This window comes from Nipponia nippon, unplaced genomic scaffold (genome assembly GCF_047370975.1).
Source record: "Nipponia nippon isolate SJK-2023a ecotype South Korea unplaced genomic scaffold, ASM4737097v1 scaffold_2, whole genome shotgun sequence".
Lineage (NCBI taxonomy): Eukaryota > Metazoa > Chordata > Aves > Pelecaniformes > Threskiornithidae > Nipponia > Nipponia nippon.
The window spans coordinates 122,273,315-122,292,678 of record NW_028262336.1 but is presented as its reverse complement, the minus strand read 5'-3'; the positions used below and the strand labels follow the sequence as shown (position 1 = coordinate 122,292,678).

Genomic DNA, 19,364 nt, shown 5'->3' with positions numbered 1-19,364 from the left:
ATGATTATTGTTTGTTTGTACTGTCATTACTCAGATGAGACAAAACCAGCCATATACACCAATTCATCACCTAGATGAATTTTTTACTTACCTTTATGCTTCACTGGTCTGTATCTTTTTTCCTTTTCACAGTTTAAAATTGTAAGTGACAATTGCAGAGATTTGAACAGAGGGTATAATAATAAACCATAGCAAAAAAAGTGAATTCAGATAATTCAACTGAAGTCTTTAATACGTGCAGTGCACACTGAAATGGGTAGCAGATGAATAATTTTCTTGTTCATGGAGAGTATTGACTTCCTTTTATGAGATTCATGAAACTACCAGAAAACTGTGACCTGTGTCTTATTTTTAGACATGTTCTCTCACATCCCTTAACACATTTAGTCAAAGTGTGGTTTTCCCATTGGGATACATGCTAGAGTAGCAATGATAAAGAAGAATGGTGGGAAGATACTATTCACCAAGCCTAGGAAGTTGCTTCAAGAAAGAACCAAATAAAATGCATCTGCTGTTTGACTCAAAAGAAAGTGGGAAGAACATCCTGTCATTATCATTCTCTGCTGAAGCAAATAGCCAAGATCTAGACTTGGTTGGCCACTATCAAACTTTGATTTTCTTTACATGGATATTAATCTGGAGTGATTCCATTGACCTCAACAGGTTAAGGGCCAATGCAAGTAAAGGACTTTAGTACTTAAAAGTTACGCAGTGTAATACCTATTTTTCATACTCTTTGGCTCTATTGTGGAGGCCAGCACCCTTTGTTAAATGTCTAACCTTACTGTGAAGTTTGTGAGAAGTTAGGTGCCCAGGAAAGCAATGCAACAAGGAAAGAGATGTCTGAGATTACTCAAGCCAGTATGGAAATGTAATGCACAGAAAATACTAATTTTCAACTGGGACCCATTTCTGGACATGGCTATAATTTTTGTTTCAAAGATGGATGGCCTTTGTAAAAGATGGCTGGAGGAAAATGAAATGAGTCCCTTTTTTCTGCAGTCTCAGAGAAGTGGGAACCATAAGTTTAATTCCTTCACCTATCCAAGAAGACTCAGACTCTCCTTTTCCACAGAGGAGTCTGAGAACTCCAGGTGGAAGACAAGATGGTTGCAGACACAGAGGTAAGGAAGGGCATGCCCTCCCCTCCTGTCACTAAAGCACTTTTCAGGGAAGTCTTTAGGGGTTTTTTAAGCCAATACATAGCACAGAAAAAACTTTGTCTCCACTTTTTTGTAATTAAAATACTCCCCTGGTTCCTGCTCCTGAGATTTTTAAAAAGTATTTTATATTAAATGGTCACATACCATCCCTAATTATATCAAGTGTATGTCCTATCAGGATGCAGAGTAGCTGTTTCTTTTCTGCTCTGGGACTCTTGAATTTGTTTCTATCTTGTGAAGTTACCTTAGTGAGATGAACAGAGGGTGCCCCAACACAGCGTCATTAGAGCACTTTCCAGCCAGGAGGAAGATCTCAATAATCGCTGACAACGGTGAGTCTGAATTTAGGTCTCTCGCCTTTCTGCCTGGCTGCTCTAACCTCAAGGCTATTATAATAAACAGCAGCATAACCAGACCCACAGCCTTAAAACAAAGGATGATTTCTACTCTATTTTGTAGGGTGCATGATCCTGTTGGCCTATGGGCTGTGCACTCCGCGTACTCACTCATGGGATATACAGGGATTTAACCTAGGAACAGCTGTTTTCTGGATCTCTGATGGGTTTTAGCGTGAGTTAGGTGCAAAGAATGCTTAGATGTGTCAAGATCAAGGTGGTTCTGAGCATGCACAGACATACAATGCCAGATGCCTAAGGAAGGTGGCAGTTGAACAGTGGTATTAAATTCTGCTGAAATCCTTACTTTAGGCACCAAAGTCCTTTTTTGGGTCAGCTCTGACACTGTTCTCCAATACAATAAAAAAGTCATGGTCACATTATTAATCCTGAGCATAGTGCTCTGATTTCCCTAAGGACCCGACATTTTTTGTATACTGTCTGTTGCTGTCATGTTTTTTCCTCTCGCCTCATAAATGATGTATTAAGCAGAATAGCAAAGTTGCACACTTTCCTGTACAGAATTTACACCCACAGCTATGCATCTTTCAGTCTGGTCTTGATCTCTCTAAAGAAAACATCCTCAGGCGAACTCTGCTATCATCCAGAGTCTGAATCATGGATTGGCCTTCCCATTTACTCTCTTTGGAGATATTATTCTTCCAGTTTTGATTACAAAGTTTTCCTTTTGCAAACACAACAACTGAGTAAACATCCAAGAAAGCTAACTTTTTTTTTTTTTTTTGCTTTTAAAACTTTTAACAGTTAATTTTTAATTAGCATTTAACTTTTAATTTGCTTTTGTAGGTGGAAATCAATGGAAGAAGCCAGCACCTTGTGATCAACCAGGCTCCCATGAAACATCAGCAAGTGCGTTGTGGACCATGGTCTAAAAATCTCTGGTCTAAGGTATCTGTATGAGTCTAGGCACCAAATGTTCAGATAGAAGTACAAGGAAGCACATCTCCAAAGTCATGCAATTATTCTTCAGAGCCAATGAAAAAATACAGTTCTTCTTCTGTATTGCTAACACTTCTTCCCAACTGGCCTGCCAGAGTGATTCACTTTATTTCAAAAGCACAGATTCCAGAAGTGGTTACACCTTCACTCTTCAGGGTTGGCCTCAAGCACAAAAGAAACAAGTGATTTTCTGAGGTCCCCGTGGTCAAGAATGACAATACTTTCAACAACTCCTTTAATTCCCTTTCTGGCAGCAGCACTAAATTGAAAGGCAGTTTCAAGCCATTCAGTTGGTACTTACACATTCCTTACTTAGATTGGAAAGTATTCATGACTGTAACCTTTGCTTTTATGTCTGAAAAACCCTGCGTTTATATCTTAATGTCCTAAAAAGAGACTAGCATACAAACAGCATAATGAAATCATAGTGTCTGTCATTCATAATTTTCCTTTTTCTTGTGTCAAACCCACACTTCTATCAAAGGACTTTCCAGTCTTGCAAATCTCCCACTGGACTCCTTTGAATTACTACTACAATCATTAAATAATTGTTATCTTCTTCCCCCCAAAACCTTTCCTCCCTTTGTTGAAATCCAAACATATCACAAAGTGACATTGGTACATTCCAGCCCGTACAATTAAAATGGGTTCTGCCGTCTTTAAATGCCACTAAGGCTGAACTATCTTTCATTAAAGACAGACTGACAACAGGGAGGTAAAATCTCAGCAGGGTCCATCCTTGGTTCCTTGTGCAATTAAAATTTCTACTGTGGCTAACGGAGATACAAAAAATGCATGACTCCTCCCAAAGCGAGAGTGAGCAAAAGCGTTTAAAATTTGGGTTGTGTAACATTAGGGTTTTAGCCTCTGAAAATGTGTATTCAGGTGTTAGATTGAGGGTTTTGCGTGCATGTGTGTGTGCATGCGCACACATGTGCATACATATATCATCTTGGCAATATATATGAAAGTTGACCAGAAGCTCTGAGCAATAGCTATGTCCAGGATTGTACAGAATTGCAATTTGGGTGTAGAAGAGGTATATTTATGCTGAGTCACGATTTGACAGTTTCTGTTTCTCACTCATTTTTACTAATTTTATTTTTAAGAAAAGATTTTTATGTCTGTATAATCCTTATTTCCACTGTTGATTAGTTCATAGTGCGGTGAAGCCCACAGATTTTAGCAGGAATAAGTTAATATTAAGTGTCCACCAACATACAAAAAGACTACAGAAATGGAAACCTAAAAGGCTAGGTAAAGATCAAGGTGGAGAATGTTCTAGTAAGGACATTGGTCAACAACTTAAAGTATAAGAGAACAGATAGTGATAGAATCACTTTGAAATTCACAGTAACTATCTTAGTACTCTCTGTATATATCAAAACAATATTGCACTGATGGGAAACATATATTATCATATAAATCTTTCATGAGCAATGTTTAAGTGGTCTAGACTGCCTAAATGAGAATGTTTGTGTCACAGACTGATTGGATATGCCCTTCCCTTAAATGTGGGTTGTCACCTGTGAAAGAAGATGCTTTCTCCTAAAGACGTGGGCAGCTAGGGAATGATGAGACATGCTAATACTGAGAACCAGGAGGGCAAAACCAAGCTCTGGTCTGGAAACCATACAGCTGCACAGAACTGAGGCTGTGTTAATCAGTCATGTGAGGAGGCAAGAACTACATATAAGAAACAAGGACCTACAGTCATGACTTGGTGTATCTACCTGCCTTCTGGAGCAGAGCTGTTTTGTGACCTGCTGGTTCATGCTATAGGCATAGTTAGTAAGCGACTGTACCTGGCAAAATAAGCATGCCCACAGATTGCTGTTGGATAACACTGCCTTGTGCAGGATGTACAGAGTCACTAGAGTATCTCTGTGAGGTGTTAGCCTGGATTCAGTCATTTATTACTTTTTTTTTTAATGTTGTTGAGCAGCAAATTGGGGTGCAGCACATAATGGTAAAACTAGCTTCCCAAAGGAATAGAAAATGCTCTTTGCTGAAGTATGTGAATGTGCTTTCATCTTTTTTTTTTTTTGTTTGATCAAATATTTATTATTTCGGACATGGGGAAGAAAAAGGGGGTATGAATTTTGATTTGAAAATATTTGTTATCTTTGAAGAAATAAGATCTAAAGGTTTTGAAAATGAAACATAGCAGCCTTATTTCAAGGCTCCCTTCCATGATGCTGTCTTCTATATAAGGCTACATCAACTCAACTTTGAATTGAAGTACATCACTCACCACCTCATACTATCCTTAAATAAAATAAAGCAAACCCATAAAAGTTTGGCACCTGAGGACAGCTATGTCATGAAGGAGAGAGCCAATACAGTGTGCGTTTAGGGCCTGACTTACAAGTTCTATGTAACTACACCTATCAAAAATTATTTAGCTTCTATTCAAACTTTAAAACTCTTCCCTGCCTGTATTAAAAAAGTGCTGTGACAGTATGAAGTGCACTAAACTGTACTACCTTGATATAGGAAAAAATATGAGGAATCCCCTTGCTTCTTCTGTGAGTTGCTAAGAAACAAAGAAAGACTGTTGGTTCATATCTCATTAGGTCTTCTCTGTTTTAACCTTTACTCTGTATTGCTTTGAAAGTGTTTTTTCTCTTTTTTTTTTTTTTTTTGTCACAGTTCATAGCTGCAAGGCATCAGCAGCTAAATAAAGTTAAAATTGTTGCTTATTAAAGAGTAGCTAAATCACCTCTAAGCAGATTTTGACACAGGGTTTTTTTTTCCCTATATATGAATTATGATTATGACAACCTTTCCACTGACAGTTAGCATTCATCATAATCCAGATTGGTCTCCTAGAATTCTGTCACTCAAAGTATGGAGAAAATCCTTAGGGTGTTTACCTGTTCCTTACAAGCAAAGACTATGGGAGCCCAAATAAGTATTTTAACTGGTAATGTTAGCATAAGAACGTCCATAAAAATGTGTTAATTTCAGGAGGGAGTGCAGCTATAATATAGCTTGATAGTGCTGCTAGAAAGAGAATATTCACCTCAACAACTTGCCCTGATAAGGGAATTACAAAACAGTACTCCAGAAAATATTTTTTGCTACTTCATTATTAGTTGGCAACATGGTGAAATAGTCAGGAAATCTTCCTTGGGTTTTGTTGCTGTGAAGGAGAATCCAATGTTAACAAATCAAATTTTTGATACTGATAGAAGAGAATTTCATAAACAAATGTGTAGGTTGAGAAGTCACTTGTAAAGCCCTCCATATTGCAGTCACTCACTGCAAAGCCTCAGCTTAGTGTTATCCACGTGTAACGTATCACGGACACAATATGCTTCAGCAAAAAGTTTGGTAGTTATTGAACATACATTACTGCTTTTTGAGATCTTCATAGAAAAAAAAAAGAAAGCAAGCTTGACAGCTTGGTCCCAGATTTGAGTCTGTTAGAAAATGTACATTCAATGTTTGGTCTTCTATTCTTGATAAAAGATCAAGGTTCACTTCTGGGTAAGGAATCAGAGTAAACAAACAAACCATTGTACAGTTGTTTACAATCTAGTTTCCCCCCTGCCCCGTATATTGTACACACGGTTCATTGTAATACTAAAGCAAAGCACTTGGTATGTAACTGATTTAACAGACTCCTTATAAGCCCTCAAAAATAGATTCAGTGTTTCTGAAAAGCCCATGTTTTTTTAAGGCCACGATAATCTGCCAAGAGTCATTTTGTCTTTAAAACAGCATAATTAATCTGATGTTTCCCCTTCTCAAGTAATTCCTCTTCTTCTCCGTTTCTCACAAGATGACCCAATGCCTCTCACTCTATCTGCGTAAACACTGGAGATCTTGAAGGCTTGGCTGTCCCCTCACTACTTGCTTGTAGTCGTTGAGATCCAACGTTGTCTTGAACTACATTCACAGAGAAGAAGAACTTTGGGTATAATCTCTGATGAGGAGCGTGTCATACTTTGGGGAGGACGGGATACAGAGAGCTGATTCAGAAACCGGAGAGCTGGGAGATGCACTTCCAGAATCAATGGAGTCTCTAAAAGGAGAAGGAGGAGTTAAAGCTACCAACTCCTCAAGGTCTTGCTTGGCTGATGGGGTCTCTGAAGTGCCTTCTTTGACGCTGCCATTTGAAGGTTTCCTAGCTGACTGCGAAGCGCCATTGACTTCAATGGCAGGAAGTGGCTGGATCTCTGCAAATGTGGTCATTGTTGTAGGGAGCTGGATTTCCCGTGGGATCAGGTATGAAGAGCAGAGAGGAGTAGCCACCATTGTCCCTGGAGTGGCTGTTGAAAGCATCATAGAGTTCAGCTCACTGATGTTGGCTGTAAAGCGAGTAACCACGCTACTGATCTGCTCCATGAGGGACCCTTGAGAGGAGCTACTTCGCTGAGGAGGCTCTGACTGGAAGGTAGGGGCATCATCTTCTGTTCGGCTAACGGATGCAGTTCTGTGGCTCAAGGTGCTGATAGGCGAGGGAGTCTGCGGTCGGTACTGAGCTGGGTATTGCTCTTCTGCTTCCGAAACATCATAAAGCGTTTTGGCACTGGCCTCAGGAAATGTAGCGCTGCTACTATGTCGGCTACTATCTGTGCTTTTAGAAAAAGGCTTGATCACTGCAGTTTGATTTGGATTCTCTTTTTTGTTGATGTGGATTGACAGCCGCTGCCAAAGGTGTGCTCCTCTGCTGCTTTTCTCATTCTGGGCCCAGGAAACTGATTTCCCATTAGAGCTGTAAACAAAAATGAGATAAGATGGTAACTTGCATCAAAGTTAAAAATGTAATCACTGTACCTATACCATGGGTATGTGGTGTCCCAGAGCTTATAAATTAAGCTGACTGTAATTTCATCTATATATATATCTATCTCTTGCAATATATCTGTATCTATAATTTATACCTATACGTTCTAGGAAAACAGACTGTGCCAGCTCATTTCACAGGCCGTTTGTGCATCTAGCCCTGACCACTCTGTGCTAGTTCATGGCCACTGCTGATGCCTCTGTTGCTGCCCTCGGGACATACTCAGTGTCCATCTTGGGACAGGGAGCAGCCTGATGGTTTCCCTTCTGTTGGATTGGTGTCAGGAAGAAGGGCTGTGGGACTGAGGGATGCGTGGACGAGTGAAGAAGAGGTAAATGATTGAACAGAATAGATGAGAGACCTGGATTGGCTGGGTTGCAGGGGGCACATATGTAGGCTGACCTGGGAGCATTCAGTGGTAAGGAGCTTGTTGTAGGGTGATGGCCATGGATTCCTGGTATGGGGCAGGGAGTGTAGATTGGGAGATGGAGAAGTGTAGTCTGTTATGGCTGGGAAAAAAATCTGTTTATATCCCAGTACTTGGAAGTACTGGAACAATACTCAGAAAGGGGCTATACTGATTGTGGTTGGAGAGACGCTTCTAATGGGTGACCTCTTCTTCATCAAGGTACTTGGTAAGTTAGCCACCACTAGCATAAAGAAATTAATTTTTTTAATTGCAGGTCAAGTCAGAGAATAAAACTATATACCTAGTAGAAAAGAAATAATGGACAAACTATACAAGCAGCTCCTCATGGTGACCTGAGTTTGGAGACAGCAGTAAACATTTTGCTCCACTCTCCTGCAAAATGAGTCCTCTTAGGGTAATTTCTTTTCAGATCCCATCATACCCTGCTCTTTATCAAAATTGCTTGTTTTTCTCCTCTTGCTACTTAAGGAAAGCCAGCTGCAGCACTTATAAGCACATAGTATGAAACCACTCCTTTCTTTTTACATCTTCCTTAGGCTGATGAGCTGGTGTTTATACACACATTAACCTATAGTTCTTGGGATTAAGAAAGACCATTAGAAATATTTCTTAGCTGAAACAGACAATGACTCTGAAATGATGTCAACAGGAAAAACATAGTCTCCACATATGAATAAGTGTGATTTATATATAAAATGCAACAGAACTTTAAACAATTCACTTTGGTTTCCAAAACATTTGCTACAGCCGTTTAGGATTTTTGGAAAGACAACCACATTGGAGACCCTGGCAGAGTATCACAAATTTGTTGTTTGTTTGTTTGCTTGCTTGCTTTTTAAGCCTGAAATAGATATACCCACACATGTTAGCCTGCAGTGTAACAGTTTGCAAGACACATAGTTTACTGAACACAGATGACTTTATACCAGCCTTCCTGTCGAGGCTTGCCACCCTATCAGTTTAATAGCTCTTCCAGTCATCTAAAAAAAAGTTGTGCTGAGTGTAAACAAAACTTTCTTGTGGGTTCACATCCATGATTACATGGAATTATGATGGATCATGTAACAGAACATACACCAACAGCTTTCCCCTTCAAAAGCAGCGTGACAGAATCCAGCAGACGAACACAATGTAAACCAGTGGTTATTTTAAGAGAGGTTAGACTGGGAGATGATCTGTATGAGTATTCAATGGCTCACTCCTTTGCTGCAGTGAACACCAGGCTGTCCTCTGGATCTTGGAAGTTAACTGTTGTCCACCTTCCCCCAAAATGCCAGGCAGAACAGCTGGTGGCTTAACTTAGTGTTCAGACAATCCCTTCCTTTTGCTGTACCTCAATCAGAGCAAGCAGGAAAAGTAAAATCTAACCTGTAGCACTGATCATTTTGACTCTTTGCATCTCTGTGGATGTGCTTCTGAGCTGAACAGAAGCTGGGACTAATGTCTTCCAGAGGAAAATTCTTGTCTTTGAGGATTACGTGTTCCTCTCACTGGAACACATACTTGGTAGGTGTTGAGAACTGTTTGAGAGCCCTGGCTGCTTGGTCATGCTAAGTCCTGAGCTCAGCGGGAGCTCAGTGCTAGCAGCAGAAGCAGGATTCTGATCCTTTGTGAGGCAAGATCTTGCCTCTAATTCTGGTATGATGACCATGAGACCTCCTCCTAGCTCCTGTTGAGTTTGAGTGGGATCAAGAGGCTGGGTGACCTGGCACTCTTAATCTTGATCTGGCAGAAGGAGAGGGCCTAGTTCCAGTCCTGGGTGTCTTACCTAGTGGTGTCTCTTAACTCCTGCTGAGTTCAGAACTCAGAGGGATCTGCGAAAGACCTGCCTGCCACAGAGGCTAAATAAATGCCATTAACATGAAGGATTAGCCAATGGAAACAGAATGCACAGCAATGATTAGAATTGTTATCTCAGAAATGTATCATCCACTTTATCATGCTGCACCTACTTACTACAAAGTCAACACTGGACTGAGGTGTGCAATCATTTATCACTGCTGTGAAAGGAGCAGGACTTGTTTTCATATATTGGTATGAAGCTGGATTACGGGTAAATTCCAGTGATAGTACTTTACGATTCTGCTCTAACTGCATATTGCTACTCTGTCAGGTTAACTGGAAACCACTGCAATGCACACAATTTAAAAATAGAGAAATAAAGATAGATCAGAGACATAGACTATCATGTCTATTAATGGAATTGTTTACATTTGTTATGCCCAGTTCTGCCATGACCCTTTGATGATGGGAAATGTTATGTCAGTGAAATTTAGGCATTTTTTTGCAAACAGATTTTGGCTCCCTCACGAGAACAGCAGAATTACACTTTTGAGCTCCCAAAGGAATTCCACTGCTAAGTTTAGCTGAATACATATTTTTCTACCCCACTCTGCTTTTCTGCTGACACATTGCACTGAGTAGAGCAGAGCAGAGTACAGGTCGTATCTGGAGAAGAGTAAACTCCAATCAATCAGTGACATAATTTCCAAACCAAAATGTTAGCAAAATACTTTTTTTTTTTTTTAAAGAAAAAACCAAAACCTTTTGCATGGCACATTTTTTGTTTTCTTTCACTACAGGTTAATTATGTTCAGTTTTATGTATAAGAGGGATTTCCTCAGAACCAGTCATACTAATTTTTTCTCCAATCTCTTTATTAAAAGCTGCTTTGATTTTGATAGCTATGCTTTTTCTCAGCCTGCTAGACCTACCAAGATGTAATATGCACAAGAAATGAAAGTGGTATAAATGAGAGAGCTTTTGAAGTCTCTGATATTTCAAATATTTCCTCTACAGTTGTCCACTTGCTGACAGAATAGCAATTAGTATTGTTTCTCATTTTCTTCCCTTACTTAATCTTTTTAGAGTCACTTGAGTTTTGTCTTTAGGGCTTTGTTCTGTATTCGTAAGGGATATTAACTGCTTTTTATCCACTTAGGTGTTAAGAAAAATGTTCCCCTCCCCTTACATTTTTTTTTTTTTTTTGCTGTCTGGAATAGATCACTTTGCCCTTTGCTTTGGTTGAGGTAGCAGAAGTTTTGTTTCAGCATTTCTTGCTCTGTGGTATGATTATCTATGAGATGGTGCATAGCTCTGCCACCAGGGACTCTTTAGCCAGATGCTATTAAAGCAAATGTGTTTTGTGAGGCCCTTCAAAATGCAGAAGAAATAAAAACGGAGAAGAGGACTTGACAGTTACAGCAGCTGAAAACTCTCATATTTTAGTAAGAGTGCCATTCTCATGATTTATCTGAAGCTGCTAAAATTAATTCTGGTGATGAGTGCCTAGGGACTAGTATTGGGACAGTTACTGAAAGCATATGTACTTTAAAAATAAGTCACTTATTGTCTTGTTAACATCTTTAAATGAAATAGGAAAATCAGTTTAAAATGGTGGAATTTATTATTTTCTAAGAAAGCTCAGAATGTATAGCTACATAGTATTATTCACCAGTGGAAACTGGAATACAAGGGGAATCAATAGAGATCAATACAAAAATTCAAGGGATTTTTTGTTCTCTATCACATACCACTATCAGTATCTGATTCCAGATTTGAAATGATACAACTGAGAACAGATACTGGACAATAACTTGATGGACACCTGTATGATCTGTTTGCAATCTCTCCTCCCATGAATATAATAAGGAATGATTTCAAATTCTTTAATTTATAAGTCCATGCATGCAAGTTCATATTTCAGAACAGTGGTCTAAATTTTATTGAGCTAAAATTGGCAGAAAAGTTATGCTTAGATGTTTAAATGGCTGAAGTAGAGTGTTGCATTCAAACTTGAAGCAATATCTTGGTTTTTAAGAAGCTGACATATAGTTAAGTTATTGCTCCAATACTGTGCAGACCAAGCCTGTTTCTTAAGGACAGTCTTCTGTCTCTAAGGGAGAAGTCCTTCTGTCTTATCCACAGAAGCAGTTGGCAATGGTAAGCAGGGCAAACCTCTACACTTAACTTAGCCCATACAACTTTCTGCCAAGGGGAACTCTTGTTATTTAAAATAAACAGTAAGAAGCTGTTGTCCTTTTAGAGTCCTCTGCTGAAACCTTATTAAAGACTCAAAGATACAATTACTCTGCCTGAAAAGGATTTGTGTGCTATCTGTAGATTTAATTAAAAACTGGCTCTTCATAAGGGGAGATCTGTGTGTGTGCCTGTGATGCATGCAAGTATGGGCACATGTGTATTTTGTTTCTCTAGTCTTGTCACTTGAGCCAATCTCAGATCAATATACATTTTGCTTGTAGTGACCCAAGTTCTTCAGCCTTGGGAGAATGCAAGTGCTTTGCAACGCTAAAACCACTGAGATTAAATAAGTGGTTGAAGTGGCAAACTCCAGTATACCTGTATGAAAAATGATAGTTTCTCCTAGGACTGTAGGACAGCCTGGAAGTGTGGCTAAAACTGGATGCAGAACTCTAAGATGTCGAAACTAGGTCAGTTCTACCACTGTAATGGTTTATGTTGTTGCCATTTTGAATAGCTGTTAAGGAAACCTCTACATGCCTATATAATTGTTTCCCTGGGTGAAAGTCAATTCTGCCACACACAAATAGTCTGCTAGTGATATATCACTCAGGTCATTTAGCTTAAGTTATTTCCATGTTGCTTGTTCTATGGAAATAAATAACAGCAAAACACAAAAGAAGAATGATACAGGGCAAAAATTCATTTTGTCCTGTCCTGAGTTCTGGAAGTAAACAACATACTTTGCAATTCTTTTCCAAAGAGAGTTGTTTTCTGTTAACAAGAGCAAGGGCATTTATTTATATTACTCCACGAACTGTAATCTGTTGATACCTCCTTTCCTCATGAAAACCACAGCTGACATTTATATGAATGACTTTAATCTGTAAGGATGAAAGAAACTACAAAGTGAGAGAGAGGTGATGGACAAAAACTTTGCCAATGACCTCCCAGCGCAGCCACCAGAGACACTAATGCTGGCAGCTGTTTCAGTAGCATGCCTGGTTAGAACAGGAAATAAAGTGTCTGGTATCTGAATGAAACATTTCTAGGATGCCTATTACCATGACCCAAAATGCAAAAATGATTTTGATACCAGATTGAACTTCTTTCCTCTATTACTGTGACCTCACCGCAATTGTTAATTAAGGCAGCTAGTGCTGGGTTTTGCTTCTCATCTGAAAAATGTCACTTCAACCATCTCTGAGCACATCTCTGCTACACTGGAGCATCCTATTCACAGCATGGAGAGTGGACAATGACACCTCCTGAACTGTGAGTTTTGCTCCCTGATGCACAAAGCTTTAAGATGCTTTCAACATTACTTACTCAACATGTGTTTTCATTTTTTTCATTGATAATTTGCTAAAGGTATGAAACGGAAACTGGGAAAAATAGGAACCATCAGCTTACCCAACCCTGAAATCAGGAGCACAAGCAGAGTGCAAGAAAAAAGAAAAGAAAAGAAAAGAAAAGAAAAGAAAAGAAAAGAAAAGAAAAGAAAAGAAAAGAAAAGAAAAGAAAAGAAAAGAAAAGAAAAGAAAAGAAAAGAAAAGAAAAGAAAAGAAAAGAAAAGAAAAGAAAAGAAAAGAAAAGAAAAGAAAAGAAAAGAAAAGAAAAGAAAAGAAAGATTTAACTCTCCTTGTTGTATCTCCAGAGTCAAGGGCTGATTTGAATTCTATCCGCTGCAAAGAGCATACAATTGGAGGAATTTCAGGTGTTCGGCATGCCTGATAAATAATTACAGAGGTATCCATGCACATGGGACTTACCAGCAGAAAAATTACTCTTGTGAATTATCAAGCAGTTTCTTATTTGTTGCTTTTGATCAAATCAGAAATGCAAATATGATGCAAGAAATAAAAAAAAAAAGATATTGTGATGTCTGCTTTGTGAAAGCCCCATAAAACATTCCATTCCATAACTGATTTTATCAGATATATGTAAATGATGCTCACAGGTGATGCAGGATGTAGTAACTTCTCTTAATCAGAAATAGCCTTACAAAGCATTACGTAGTGTACCCATTAAGGCTATTTTTATGTCACTTCTCATCTTAAAAATCGCAAGCCGTTTGTAAGACTAATATACAATGATAGTTAGGCCCTGATGTGAAAAATATCCACGCTAAGGTTGGAACACAAAAATAATATTGCACGAGGGATTTGAGAACATGAGCTAAACAATACTGCCCCGTATGAAATTGCACAGCATTTATTAGACTGAAAGGGTGTAGGTGGGATTTGGTCAGTATCATGGGACCTCTTCATCCCGTGAGATGGTGAGATTTTTTCATTATTCCCAAGCGGTCAGGTGCCTGCATCTGTCTTTTTCTGTGTGCTCTTCATCCCAGTGACTTTTAGCACTGGTCTGATACTTACTGAGATAGGAGAATGGCACCTACTTTCCTTTCTGCAACACCTAGTTCTCTCTGGGAGGTTCCCAGGCTATTCAGTGGCAGCTCTACTGAGGTCATGAAATTTGACAAGGACCACTGGCCAGGACACTGTGGCTGGAGACAACAAAACACAGCCATCAAATACAATTGCACTCTCTGTTAAGCAGCAGGTGTTCTTAACTGTTTGAGTAGGTCTTGGAGCTGACAGTCTTGCTGTGGAACTATCAGACTGACACAGTTTCCAGTCTTTTTGACTGTTAGGGCATCCTCTTTAACAGGAACCTTTTTCTCCTCTCTACTTGACTCAGATCGATTACAGTCTGGAATGCAAACAGATTCTTCACTGTGAAGATACAAAATATAAAGAAGAAGTTTTTCAAGTGTGTATATATGGCCAGGCAAAACAGAGCTGAATACTGTAGAACAAAATACAGTTGTTTGACATTTACATGTACTTTTCTTCTCTTCAAAATTCTCTTATATAGTGAATCCAGATAGCTCTTAAATGAAGAATAAATATCACTGAAGGCAATGCAATGTAGGAAAAAAAATTCAGACAACACATAGACAAGAAACAGAATTCCAGCTGACAAAAAGTAACAGGCATGTATACATTTTGTACAACACTCATGGACGAATGTTCCTGATGTTACTTAAACAGCAGGAGTGTCCCAGGTGTGCGCTATGTGGTGTTATGGTTGATAGCCTTATGTACATGAGTGAATATTGTTGTACCCAAGGGGAACATAACACTGTGCAAGTGTTTCACTGAACACCCTCCTGCAATGATAAAATTCACCTGTGATGTAACACTTGGGAAAAGTAAAGATATAATTTGGTCATGCTGTGCTCTAAGGTTACATTTATAAATACCTTACAGGGGTCAATAAGGAATGAGTAACTCTTTTAATAAATTGCACACAAAATGCTTCTAACTTGTAGCAAAATGTAACACAATGATACAATGCTTATTAAGAGTATTGTTTCATGTTCATGAAAGATTTATAAACATCTGTGTGACACATGCGACTTATTCATTTATTAATGGAGATGTCTGGAGAAATGGATTTTCTGTCCTATGGGACAGTTCAGTATTTGGAAATCTGACTGGACTCAAAATGAGACGAATAGCTGAAATCTCCAAGTATTTCACACAATTAAATAGTTTGAAATATTTCAATACAAAAACATCAAAATGGCCATATTGAAACAGTTCATCCTAGTAACACTGAAAAAATGTAGTATTTGATATTCATCAAAATTGTAACATTGGTATATAATGTTATGCAATATGTAATGGCCAAAACAAAATTGAAAATAAATATCTAAATTAAATGAAAAGGAGAAAGTTATGAAAAAGATGTTCTGAACTCTTATTTAAAATGAGTTTGAAACCTTTCATTAAACCCACTGTAAATCTCAGCACTTTCCCACAAGATAGTTTGATTGAGAAGAACCAACATTTTCATATTGAAAATGTTTTCATTAGTCAGTTTTTCTGTGCTCTTTTTAAAAGCTGTTTTGATTAGACCTAATGTAACCCCTAATACGTAGTGGGGCCACCATTCCAGAGTTCTGGAGCTGCTTACTCCAAGTTTGAATACTGTCTCTCTTCATCTGCTCTACCAGATTAATGAGTCAGGTACAAGGTTTATCCTCCCCAAAGCACCATATTACGACAACAGCACACAGGACACGTGGTTCGGATCACTCAAATGAACACAGTGCAGGCTTTTTTTTTGGTGGTCAGATGGAACATAGAAATCAGCAGTGGCCACGTATTTTCTTTTTTCTTTTTATTTTCTAAACATACTATATGGGATGCACAGGAATTACAGACAGAGGATCTGGCCTGGCATTGTCCCAGGGCTGCTCCTCTTGTTCACAGACATATCACACTGCCCTAAAGCCACTTGCTGTTTGCTTACCTGGTCATTGTAGCTCTCCCACCATTCCCCATACTCCCTTTTGGGGTGAAACACTCTATTTCCGACTTGTGCGGGGCCAGTCTCCTGCCTTTGTACCTAATAAATCACGACAACAACAGGAGCAAACAGAAAGAAGTGATTGTGTGCTCAGCTTTCTGGGACAGCTGCTGTGCAAAGGGCCATGCACATGAATGCTACTGCGGCAGTGGTGGGGTATAGTGCAAAGCAGCCGTGGGAGCAGTGGAATAGTTGCATAAAACCCCAGACCTGTGCTAAAGTAAACAGGGCTATGCAGGAGAGTTGCTCACCATTTTCTTTTTTTTAGATATATAGGAGGAGCTAAAAAATTCTGCAGAATAGGTAACATGCTAAGCTTTTGTCTTTAATACTTTTTGGAGTTAGACCAAAACGTTTGGCTAAACAGTTTAAGGGAAACAATTAAATTAAGGATCAGTTAGAAATCAGCTGGTGGCCACGTTCTCAATCCTAACAATCTTTTTCTCTGATCCTCCATCTCTGTAATACTTGACTTGTTCCTCTGCTTGTCAAAGCAAGCACCAGTGTAGTTGATTGCTTGGATAAAATTTGGGTGGGCTCACAGTTCATGTCATGAATGGGCCTTTCTCTCTCCATTAGCAATAGAAGGAGGCTAGATGACTTGCTGAGATGTAGACATAAAGTCAAGTGAAATCAATCTCAATCCCAGAGCCCAGTGCAGTACTATAAATGTTTTAAATACCCTGCCTTGCACTTGGATGAAAAATTCACTTGGATAAACAGTTTAATACTTGAAGATCTAATTAATCCCTGGATAGAATACCAGGATAAGATCTGGTCATTGTTTACTCTCTGAAGTATTTAATTGGGATGTGAGCATTGAAGAGGTCTCTTGCTGGCTCTATTCCCAGTGGTGAATTTCACCCTAATTGTACAAATTCTTGTGCTAGGTGTTGAAATATCTATCTAAATGCTTTAATAAAATCTAGTCAAAATGCCTTCAGATGTCTTCTGAAAGAGTTTGTGATATCCCATTCCGCGTGCTATGAGGTGTGTTGTGGGTATTTAAGACACTTGTGTGGGGAAGCCTGTACATTTTAACACTGCTAACATTACAGAGTAAATGACTTATTTATTGCTTGTCCATTAACCTGATCTAGAGAGCAAAAGGTACCTTGAAGAGAACAACCCTGTAAAGGAGAAATAAGCTGAGTACACACAAAGTCAGGCTAAACTTTGGATGCAGTTGTAGTAGATCCTCAGAGGCAGTGTATGTTGCATAAATAACTGAGGAAGAAGCTTAGTGAATTTGAGAGTGAACCGGCGACAGTAAAATGAGGTGTGCTCAGTGCAGAGAAGTCCTTTCGTTTACAAATTATAACCTTACTGAAAGGAGGAACAACAGGAGCTTTGTGGACTGGCTACCAGGGTTTTAAGGCAATCCAGAGTGTGGTATATGCAGTGCTCCCAGATAGGCATGAAGCTCACGCAGGACACATACGTATTAAATGGAAGTCGATTCCTAGAGCAGAGGAAAAATTGGAGGGGCTTAGAGGGTAGATAAATTCACTGAAAAATACAAAGGAAGACAAGCTGGATCATACAAATTCAGTTAGGGTATCCAGAGAGAAAGAGCAAAGAGAAAAGAATGTGTAGAAACTTGACAGGAAAGAAAAGGAAACAAAGTTGGGGTGAAGGTGTTAGACATCAAAGAAAGTAGAGTTTAGGAAGAGCAGGAAGGAAACAGTTACATATAGACCTGGTAACCAAAAGAGGTACTCTGTGCCCAACAAGACAGAAGGAGGAAAAGTCAAGACTAAGAGAAGGAATTTGGAGACTAAACGCTCACAGTATGTTGAATACTAAAAAGTAGCCAACAGAAGGAAACGAGGTAAGCGCCCTTGGTAACTCCATCCTGAAGAACCCCTGTTTAGGATGCATGTGACCCAGATAAAGAAAACCCTCAAAATCCTCATTTGCCCATAATTAGCATAAATTTCACTGCCATAAAAGTCAGCAGAATGGATCTCAGAGGGACTGATATGAATCTCTCAAGTTTTTCCATCCACTCAAGAGCAAATTACACCATCAGAAATAGTATGTGATCACAGAATGCCCCAAAGCCTTGAACCATAATACCTCTTCCACTGTCATTCATTCAGTGTTAAATATCCATGTAATTATGAAAACAGTGACCAAACTCTCATCAACAGTCCTAGTGTGGAAAGTGCATCTAATCTGTGCACGGAAGTTGCAAAGTTATTTGGGTGACCATTCTGGAAAAGGATACCAGAGGTTCTGAGTAAAAAGGGTTTTCAGCTTTCAGAGCAGATAAAGGACATGATTTTGCCTCAGAATGTCTTGCCTTAGAAAAATGTCCCCTTTCTTGTTGTTAAAACAAAGGATTGCTTTAAAAAATTTAATCTGAGGAGAGAAAAATCCCTCAAACAATTCTTTGCAGTTGTCATAACAAATGCTAATGTGAAAATTAATTTGGTATTTCAGCTGGTGTAACGGAGGAGGCATAAAACAGCAATGTGAGCAATATTTGCAAGAACAGATTTCTTTTCTCAGGGTCAATTCCAGGATCATGTATTGGTTAGAAAAGAGAGAGAAGACTTTGCTTCTGTGCAGAAAGGCAGCTACTAAATTCTGTTGAAGGATTTAAAAGATTTTGGGTCATTTTTAGTGTTTCTTTGGGGTTTTGGCTGTGGCATTGTGGTCTGTGTCATCTTTTTGCACAGAGGTGAGTTGTCTTAAGAACAAATGCTTAATGATATATACTAATATGTATATTAATATATATTAATGATATTAATATAATATAATATAATATAATATAATATAATATAATATAATATAATATAATAATAATAATAATAATAATAATAATAATAATAATAATAATAAATTAATGATATATACTAATATGTTTTATAAATGTTGATCACTGACAGGAAATTTGGGAAGTAATTCCCAGTAATTCAGTCACTGAGGTGCTTGTCCATTTGCCAAATACTTTGCCACATCCCTTTATCTCACACAGCAGTGCTTTTCACTCTTCAGAGGAGATCAGTAGAGAGAAAGAAACTTACTCCTGGGCTGAGAGAAACTATGTCTGTACTGCCTTGGCTTTTAGTGAACTTGATGTACATGTGATACACGGCAGGAAACACAAGCATGACTGCTCAGGTTTGAAGGACTGTTAGACCTTTTCCTTGCCACGTTCACCTTCCAACAAAACTCCTCTTGTAGACCAAAATTAATGGATGCTATGAGAAATAAAGGGGGAATACAGGAATCATCCTCCTGAATGA

At 38.7% G+C, this 19,364-nt stretch overlaps 1 protein-coding gene across 5 annotated transcripts in view; it reads right to left on the bottom strand.

The window, feature by feature from the left end:
* Positions 1-5,127: 5,127 nt before the first annotated feature.
* The window catches only part of GRM5 (glutamate metabotropic receptor 5), a 274,806-nt gene continuing 260,569 nt past the window's right edge, over positions 5,128-19,364 (bottom strand). For 3 of the 5 annotated variants that reach the window (XM_087757684.1, XM_087757686.1, XM_009470380.2), the window contains 3 exons: positions 16,051-16,146; positions 14,304-14,465; positions 5,128-7,241 (listed from right to left, as the gene is read on the bottom strand). In XM_087757684.1, coding sequence (XP_087613810.1) covers positions 6,419-7,241; positions 14,304-14,465; positions 16,051-16,146 — 1,081 coding nt within the window. In that variant the 3' untranslated portion in view covers positions 5,128-6,418. The remainder of the gene's footprint in view (positions 7,242-14,303; positions 14,466-16,050; positions 16,147-19,364) is intronic. The other 2 variants (XM_087757687.1, XM_087757688.1) reach the window with 2 other exon arrangements.